Raw genomic sequence first — 9,476 nt, 5'->3', positions numbered from 1 at the left:
TCCTGGGGTACATGCAAAAAACACTATTTATCGACAAAAGGTTGCTATTACTAAAATATCACGTTTTTTTAATCGTTAAAAAAATGTAATAAAAAATTGATTTTTGGATCATATGAAGTAATTTTCCTCTTTGCAGGTAAGCTCTCGAAAGTGGGTTTTATGAACTCCTTCCAGATGCATTCATTACTCGGACCAATTGCATGAATAAAGTCTCATACTAAAGTTTTACCATGTCCAGTTGATAGAAAAGCGCTATTGGTTTCAAACAAGCAAGGGGCAGTAATTAATATCCACGGTTCTTCACCAAAAAATATATTAAAGGGCTTTAATGCCTCATATCTTTGGGTTTTGTCTACACGAGTACAACCAAGGAAGGTTGTGATGCATTTAAACGCATGAGAAGGCCATAGTAACAGCCCTTGAAATCTCAGGCGCACATATATTAACGAATGAATCCTGTCAGCTGTTCCCAATTACCCTTATTATTTAATCAGATAAAGTAGCAACGTATGTGGTGCATAAACTGTTTTAGTTTTTTATAAGATAGGCTTCCATTGATTATGAGGTGATTTTATTTTGTTTGATTATGTAATAAGGGTTAAATTGTTGTCTGAATGAATATTTAGGGATCTCATAATTAATTTATGAATATATGACCCTACAGTAAAAGAGAGAAAAGCCGACGCTAGAAAAAAGCGTCGGTAAGTTTTGTTCCCGCACTAAATTTTACCGACGCTTTACGCACGCTTTTGGGAGCGTTAAGAGAAAACCTACCGGCGCTTAAAAGCGCGGTAAAGACTAAACAAAGCTCCGGGATATATTCTTTCTTTTTGTAGTATGGTTAGTTTGGGCCTTATTTTCTTAGCTATGTGGTATGGTGAAGATTGGTGTAGATCTGATTTGGTTAATAAATTCTATAATTGGTGGACCCATTAAATTACTAATTAGGCTACATTTTCACTCCATTCCTATATATATTTATCTCTAGAGAAATCTTAGGTACTAAAGTTTTTACATTCCGGTTAATTTCTAGTTCTTTGTTCATTTGGTAGCATAATCGCCTGACAAACGAGTTTTAATTTGTTAGTCTGCTGCAAAGTGATTGCATGCTGAACAGAGCCTTCAAAGTTAATTATATCCTCTGCCATGCAACTCATGCACGGCATAGTACTGTACTAGCATGAATAACTACCACATCATCCATTTTGGAGATGAATAGCTCTCATTTTATGACTTGTCATTGGAGATAGAAGAAGGTCGTGGAATAGAGTAATCTGTGGTGCAGGGTCATCTTTCAAAAGGCAACGGAGAAATTTATTCTACAGGCAAATTACCCATCGTAGTGAAACCTAAGGCAACTACCAAGAGTTGTGCTTGGAACTACCACTTGAAAGGTAATTATCGTTAGAGATAATTACTGGAAAAGATGGTTACTATTGGGAGAAACCATCAATAATACGGATCGGATACTAACATATCCATATCCATGATGACTACGGATGCGCATGTTAGTCGGATGCAAAAATTTATATCCATATTTATTTTAAACGGATACGGATAGAAATCGGATACCAAACATGCAGATATAAATAGGGATGTAAATCGAATAATTAAACTTTATGATCGCAGAATCAAAGATATTACTAAATGGATGATAAATCAAGTTAATAGTATGTTAATATGATCATTTATTTTTTTAAAAATAATATAAGTATCATATAAAATAATAAAATTATAAATAGAACCTAATATTCGAAATGGATTGAATAATTATCTATTTATATTTATATTTGAATAACGTTATAAATACACAAAAGGAGGATTCACTTTTCTGTAGATTTCTCTAGCCGAGGGGGCTTCGACGCCTCTTGAAGTCTCTTAGTCATAGTTTATGGTTTCTTACAGCTCAACTTTTATCCTTAGCTTTGTTTAGTTGACGTGAGTTGATGAAGTCTCTTAGCCGTAGTTTATAGTTTCTCACAGTTCAACTTTTCATCCTTAGCTTTCTTTAGTTGACGTGACTTGATGAAGTCTCTTAGTCGTTGTTTATAGTTTCTTGCGAATGAATGAATCATGCCATTCGCAAGTCAGTCGCTGTGCACCCAATGGATTTATTGACTGTTGATTACGACTGGGGCTGCACTATCCATGGCTTCCACCCTTCAGTCTGACCACGGTTGGTTGGCAAAGATAAGTCGTCGGCCAACAGCCCCGCGGCCAATCAGAGAGTAAATATTTTTTTAAATAATATTTTCTTGACTAATCTTTTTGGTGAGATATTGGCTTGTTACAAACGGCTCAAACTTAATTTCGATATTATATTCATATTTCTAGCTACATCTAGATCTTCTACCCTACTTTGACAATTTACCAATTTTGATGTTTACATTTTTGATGATCATATTATGCTCATTGGTACTTCTTATTATCCAAAATTACATCTAGAATAAAAATTTTCTATTTTCTATCTATTTGCAGCAAGTTTTAGCATAATTCAACGATCGCATGACAGTACAACCTGAAAAACACTACACTCCCTCAGTAGCCTCTGGATATTGTCTAGAAGTAGATGATTTGTCTCCCTCAGCCCCTCCTGTAGAATTCGCTCAATCACCTCCGTTGAGTCTCCCTCAAGGATGATCCTCCCAGCCTCTAACACACCCCTTGCATAAGAGATTTTCTCCCACGCGACCCCGAGTTTCGCCCTAGGAACTGATATCTCAAAGGTACGCCGGCCCCCGCTGCAATCAACCTGGAATCGTGATCCTTGATCGCAAATGCAACTCCAGTGCAACCTACGCCATCGAGCAGACTACTATCAAAGTTCACCTTTAAATGGCCAGAAAGTGGGGACTCCCAAACAGCAAGGACATACATGGGCGTTGTAGCAGCAGAGAGGGAGACCAAAATATCCTTAGCCATCCCAGATAAAACAGCCATAGTAGCCTCAGTGATTTCAGCGGTCTAACGGATACCTCTATCCACCACTGATCTAAGGGGAGCCCTTCTATCCTCGAAGACCTTGTCGTTTATGTCCAATCAGATATGATAAGCCAGATAGGCTAGCAGCACTCAGTGACCGTATGACAGACCTCATATGCCGAAGTAAATTCTCTGCAGACTCAATGAACCTTGGCAGGGGAAATGATGCCCGCTTCTAGATCTGTGCAGCTCGTGGGCACTCTAACAGAGCATGACCGACAGTCTCCACCACCTCCGGATAGTTCACACATGACGGGGACTTGTCTTCATCCATTAAAATATTGTAAAATTATAATCTCAAGCTGATCCAACCGTCATGCCTAAAAGATGATCTACAATGTATCAAAAAGAGAGCTTTATGGTCCTCTGGGTTCATCAAATTTGTCTCCAATTCATAAACAAAACTAAGTTATATCATGATAATGATATAGGTGCTTTTGGAAACAAAAATACACATAATTAATCTAAATCTTCTGTTATGCATCTTTCCACATCCGATGAGATCTCTCTAATTAATGCCCCAGATGTATAATTTCTCTTTGACAAACTTATTTCTCCTCTACTTCTTTCCTTTCTAACAACTTCATCCTCTCCAATCTTAATTTATCTCCCATTTTAAGTTTTATTTTATATTTTATTTTTATTTCATATTATTTATTATTTATTTATTTTTACTGTGATGCTAGCATGCCCAAAAAATTAAAGGTTTTCTGATTTCGAGTTGCAGCCCAGTCTTAAATATGCAAGCACGTACATATGGTGTAGAACAACTCTTTTGCTAATTATTACATTGTCAAATAATCACTAAAGTTTACAGAGGGAACCTCCATTAGAATATTACAACACCAAGAACAAATGGTTTTGTGTTTTCACTAGAAATGGTGGGAACGGTCGAACAAATCTAATTCTGCAGATATCCAACTTGCAGATTAAACCCTACCGATACGTGGCTCAACGAACAAACAAACCTCACACCGATTCGAGAGACCTTTGCGCGAAGGACTCGTCGTTACATGGGATGGCTAATAATGGATGAATATATTATTAATATTAGTATTGTTGTGGTAAGGATCGAAGGCAGGCTCCTCCGTCAAGCTCTCCATCTCCATCTGGAACCTCTCCATGGCGGGTCCCGGCAGACACATGGGCACCAGGATGCCTTCCTCCCCCTTGTTCCTGTGCCAGGTGTAGAAGCTGGCCACACCGGGGACGGCCCCGACCCCAGCACTGGCGGGGCCGCCGTAGACCCCCTCCCCCCAGCCGAAATCCACCGCCTCGAAGCCGGCCCGGGTCACGTCCGACACGAGGTAGGTCCGAGCCATGGCGAAGTGCGGCCTCCCGCGGAGCACCATCAGGTCCGCCACCGACTGCATGTACTCGTCCGTGACGCTGGCCTTGGCCTTCCTCACCAGCTCCAGTGCGTACCCCAGCGGGCTGCGGCTCAGCCTGCCCGCCGCCGAAGAGGCCACCGGGAATGCGAGCGCGTTCCCGTAGTACCCGGACGGCAGGGGCGGGTTGCGCCGCCCGCGGGCGTTCACGACGAAGAGGACGCGGACCTCGTCGTCGGGGTCGTAACCGAGGGCGGCGGTGCGGCTCCGCCAGACGGACGCGGTGATCAGATCGAACCTGGAGCTGGTGGAGCGCAGGTGCGGCGGCGCGTGCTTCCTCATCGCGGAGATCTCCTTGGGGCCGAAGAAGAAGGAGCGGTTCACCATGTCGGCCGGGGGGGAGGTCGTCAGCACGTCCGTGCCGGCCAAGCACTCGTACTCCGGGTGGGCGTGGGTGATCCGAGGGGGGCTGCGGGCGTTGAGCAGCTCTCTCTCCCACACCGGCGTCAAGGTAGGGGCAGCTGCACCGCGTGCCATCTCCCCCAGGCCTGTGAGGAACTGCACCACCCCCGGCGCGTCCACGAACGTGTGGTTGATCCGCAGACCGAAGATGAAGCCTCCGCATTTGAGTCGCGTCACCTGATCACGCATAATTAATTTCAGGAAGAGTAGCAGGGACTATTTAGAGCTCGCTCATTGGTTTCATGGAGGAACTCAACACCCTATCATTATCATTTAATTTGTAGTCATCTGCACACTTAACACTAATGTACATACTTATATTACTTCTTGCATGAGCTTCCAGTGCGTTCAATCTTTTTATATCAACCTCGGCATGAGCTTCGAAGATTTAATCATGTACCTGAATAAAGAGCAAGGGGCGGTCGAGGATGCTTCCGAAGCTCTCCGTATCGTAGAGCAGCTCCTCTACGCAAGGAAAGGGTGGACTGGGTGCATGGCCGAAGTCCTCGAGCCGGACGTCGGCGTCGGCCTCCACGAACACCACCCCTTCCCCGGTGCACTCCACCACGAGCTTCCTCCCGGGCCATTCCCGGAGCCGGCCAGCGATGGGATAGTAGTGCACGAGGACCTCCCCAAGGGCCTCCTTTATGACCGTTGCCGGGTCCCGGCCCTCCTTGGAGGGATCGTTGCGGTAGAAATGGATGCCAGAGCTGTAGAACCTCAGGCCTTCCTGGTCATCGATGTCCGAGAGGGGTTTGAACTCGTGCGGTGTGGACTTCGCCGGTGCAACGAGCACGGGCTCCCTCCGGCACACCGTGAAGCTCAGAGAGGATGCCATAACGGGGTTGCTACCTTAATTAGGAGGGGTTTGGGCTTAACTGCTGACGCTGAGAAGTTTGATTGCCTGGAGGTGGGAGGTGATGCGTGCTCCGAATCTACTAACTGCTTGTATTTATGGAGAGGAATTGGCGTGGTCGGGTAGGTAGAGCCATGGCTATTTCGACTGTAATTTTGACACCATGGCTTGGGCGTCTGCATGGAAGATACGCGCTAAGAGCACCACGTCAATGTGTTCTGATTGCTTTATTCTAGCAAATTATCGACGTCCGACGCGGTCGGGATGCCGGACTTGCTTTTCTGACCCGACTGGATGGGAAAAAGATGGTCCACCCGCGTGCCCGACCTTTCGGCTTAGCCCGGTCATAACGGTTGGTAGTATTGGTCTCGTTACGTGAAACATGCCCACCGTTTTGAGGACATAATGATAAAGCGTAGGGTGTAATTTAAATTTCAAATCCAAGCCGTTACCGGATCTTTTGCTTGAACGGGTAGATAGTTGCGTAGTTACAATCTTTGGCAGAAACTTCTGCCGAGATTTCATCCTTTTAGTTTTTTTTTAAAAGCCTTGTAGACCAGTTTTTTCAATATAAATAGAGGAGGTGACTGCACTCTTATTTGGCTGAGTACCTTCGGGAGAAAAGTATTGCCATCATTCGTCTCTCTTCTCTTACTCTGTTTCTTCTCTTCCTCTATCAATCCAAGGTGCTGTGAATTCATTTCTAACACATAAAAGACGCAAAAATTTTGAGAAGAATTTTCAGTAGGGTTTTGGACAATAATTATTAGGAAATTTTAAGAAACTATTGTAATGACACTGAAATCTGTCTACCTATCTATCTTTATATATATATATATATATATATATATATATATATATATATAGTTTACACCTATTAAATCCATCACACAACAAATTTCTATAAAATGATCATCTCAATGTTTCACATCACTCCCTTTTGATCAAAATGTCCATGAATGCTGAGGACGGTGGGAGAGAATTCCGAGGGAACAGTTAGAATTCGGAGGTGGCCAACAAGACATTCAAATAGGTTAAAAGCAAAAGAGTTAATGTACCCAGCAAAGCCAATATTATATTAATAAAGTTATGTTACATGCATATTGTAGGTAAATAAATTTTATTATATGATGGTAAAATTTGTCCATGATTACATTGTATGGAGATCATGTAATAATAGAGATTAATACAGAGAGATATGATATTCCACTTTTCTTGTAATCTAAAATAGTTCACAACCTAAATAAATATATATTGGGCATATATATTTATATTATGGTTGTCACATGTTATACTACTATATGTGATAGGATGATGTGTTTCAATCATCAGAATAGAGATTCTTAGTAAATATGTGGGTATTTGTAAGATAACAAATACTAAACAAGACCAAATATTAGAACACTTTTGGACCATAGAATCTGTGAGAATGAAGGAGTAGTTTGATAGTCAACTTTAAAGACCACGCAATAGCACGTATCTAGTAGGATAGTGATTACGGGTATCGATCTACAGGGATTGGGGTATAGTTGTTTTCTTAAAAATAAAAATTTTTAAAAGGCTGAATTTGTGAAGACTATTAAACTAAGCAATTTAATAAAAGAAAATGCAATTAAAATGATATCAGTTTGGGAGAAACCTAGGGCAAGAAATTCACCATTAACATCGGAACAAGGGTTATTTATAATTTATCTTATTCTTGGATTAACATGCAAATTGGCTACAAGCCTAATAAGCATTCGAATAGAAATTCACAGAAGTAATTTAGGCATAATCCATCTTCAGTTGGCATGAAATGTCTACCCTAATCTAAGGTGGTAGCACACTGCATCTTCCTTAAGCATGGACTATCTTATATTTACCTAGTGATCATGAAGAACAGTTGTACGAACATCATATTTAAAATCACAGAAATTAAATATGATTCAAAAGAAGATATCCATTAGAAACAATAAGTTCATACAACCCCAAGAATATAAAATAAAAAATATAAAACCCGTATCCCTTTTGTTAGGGCTGCATCCAGCCCTAGTGAGAAGATCAGCCTTCCATGGAAAATTGAACAGCTGCACTGCAGGGGGACTTCATAATGATTGGCTCCTTCCTCCCGTCGGCTCTCTCCTCCCTTCTCTGTCTCCCGTGAGAACTCCTCCGAAGGATGAATGGGATCCACCGGATCCCTTTGAATGGTTCCAAAAGAGAATACCCCCTCTGTTCACGTCTGGGCTTTTTATAGGCTGCAAACTCCCTCTTTCCTCCCCTGTTTCGAGTGCAGATAAGGATGAAGACGTGGTGGGATAAGGATGCGGTTGTTAACTTGATGTGGCTGAGAAGGAATCCAGATTGGGATGAAGGTGGATCACGGACGACAAGGATGATTTGTTAATCCAAATGCTGGGAAGTTGGGGAGCAGAGGATGCTGGGAAAATTCGGAACGTTCGGAAAGCTCATCCCGCCTGACTATGGGATAAGGATGAAGCTTGGACGTGGAGTGCGGAAGAAACAGGGGAAGATATGTAATCCGAACGGGAGAAAATCTGGGAGTATTCCGGAAGGGAAGAAGCTGGGAATTCGGTTGGATTGGATGATGGGATGAATCCGTAGATGATTCGGCTGATGGTTGGGAGGAAACCGTGGACTAAGTTGGGATGCTCATGGAGGAGAATATCATGGGAGAGACGTTGGGAGGAGCTGGATCTTACGAACGGATTGAACGTAAAACAGGGGAGATAAGTTGGGATCTCGGCTGGGGCTGGGAAGTCTGTGGGATTAATCTGGGAGTTTGGATTAAGCTCAATCTATTAGACGTTGGGAAGATCTCGAAGTAGATGATGGGTTGGTTCAGAAGCAGAGGAAATGGGCGAAGAAGATGGGCGCAGGCGCGAGGGATTCGGAAGAGATGAAGCTGCGTTCGGAAGATGAAGATAAGATCCACGATGCAGGGGAGAGAGAGCTCTTCCGTGATGCTCGGGGAAGGAATGCTGGGAACAGGGGAAGTGAACCAGACGCGTGGGAAAAAATCATGGGATTCGGCTGGCAGTTTAGATGAAACAGGGGATTCGGAGAGAGGACGCATGAGGTGCTGGGATTCCGTTCGTGGGATATTGGGAAGGATGCGGATGAGATCTTGAGATGGCTGGTTGCAAACGGGATTAGATTTGTCCCTTGGAGTTTGGTCACGGTTGGCTTTGTTCATGGGATAAGCGTGGGATTTGTTGATAAATACTGAACGGTAATGAAGGGGATATGAGCTGGGAAGAAGAAGCTTGATCGCAGATGATTCGGGAGGATATGGCTCATGAACGGGATGCACGGAGATTCGTGAAAGAAATTTGTTCGGGATGAGCTCAATGTTGGAAAAGAAAATTGGGGTCGACTCTAATTGGTTGGAAAGATCCAATTCATTTGGTGCATGCGATTTGGATTCAGGGGTTATCCCAGATGAATTTGATTCGACCTGCATACATTAGATGGCCCAATAAAATCAAGCAAAATCGAATTATTTTTAATAATTCAATGATGAAGGGGAATACATTTTCTTATGTTAAATTTAAAATATGTGCAAAGAAAATAATGATAAGTGATGTGTAAAATAGTTAAATATATACATTATTTAGTACTTATCACACCCCCCAACCTATATTTTGCTAGTCCTCGAGCAAAATAAAATTAAAAAAACTAACTCACTTTCGCAGGAATCGCGATTGCATTTACCGTATGCAATAAGGTTTTAAACCTCTAGGTGGCCCTAGTGGACGAGTTTTGTCTCGTGAGGGTTTCCGGCTCAGATACCCACAAACTGTTGTCTCTACCTAATGAATTTGTTTTATTGCTTTATAAAATCTAAT

The 9,476-nt window shown here is 42.5% G+C and overlaps 1 protein-coding gene across 1 annotated transcript; it reads right to left on the bottom strand.

Annotated features, from left to right (window-relative positions):
* Positions 1 to 3,726: 3,726 nt before the first annotated feature.
* Positions 3,727 to 5,868, bottom strand: LOC120104448 (benzyl alcohol O-benzoyltransferase-like). Its single transcript, XM_039115644.3, has 2 exons — positions 5,173 to 5,868; positions 3,727 to 4,949 (listed from the first exon to the last, which is right to left on the bottom strand). The coding sequence occupies exons 1-2, from the start codon at positions 5,608 to 5,610 to the stop codon at positions 4,005 to 4,007; spliced, it is 1,383 nt and encodes a 460-aa protein (XP_038971572.1). The 5' UTR covers positions 5,611 to 5,868; the 3' UTR covers positions 3,727 to 4,004.
* Between the last annotated feature and the right edge of the window lie 3,608 nt (positions 5,869 to 9,476).

Source organism: Phoenix dactylifera, chromosome 10 (genome assembly GCF_051530095.1).
Source record: "Phoenix dactylifera cultivar Ajwa chromosome 10, Ajwa_hap1_PhDact_Kaust_v1.1, whole genome shotgun sequence".
Classification (NCBI taxonomy): Eukaryota; Viridiplantae; Streptophyta; class Magnoliopsida; order Arecales; family Arecaceae; genus Phoenix; species Phoenix dactylifera.
Note: the sequence above shows the minus strand (reverse complement) of the source record. Positions and strands in the feature narration are given on the sequence as shown.

Coding starts and splice junctions, on each gene's coding strand:
- LOC120104448 (XM_039115644.3), bottom strand. CDS start 5,610: ATGGCATCCTCTCTGAGCTTCACGGTGTGCCGGAGGGAGCCCGTGCTC. Junction 4,950..5,172: donor GCCCCTTGCTCTTTATTCAG/GTACATGATTAA, acceptor ATGCGTGATCAG/GTGACGCGACTCAAATGCGG.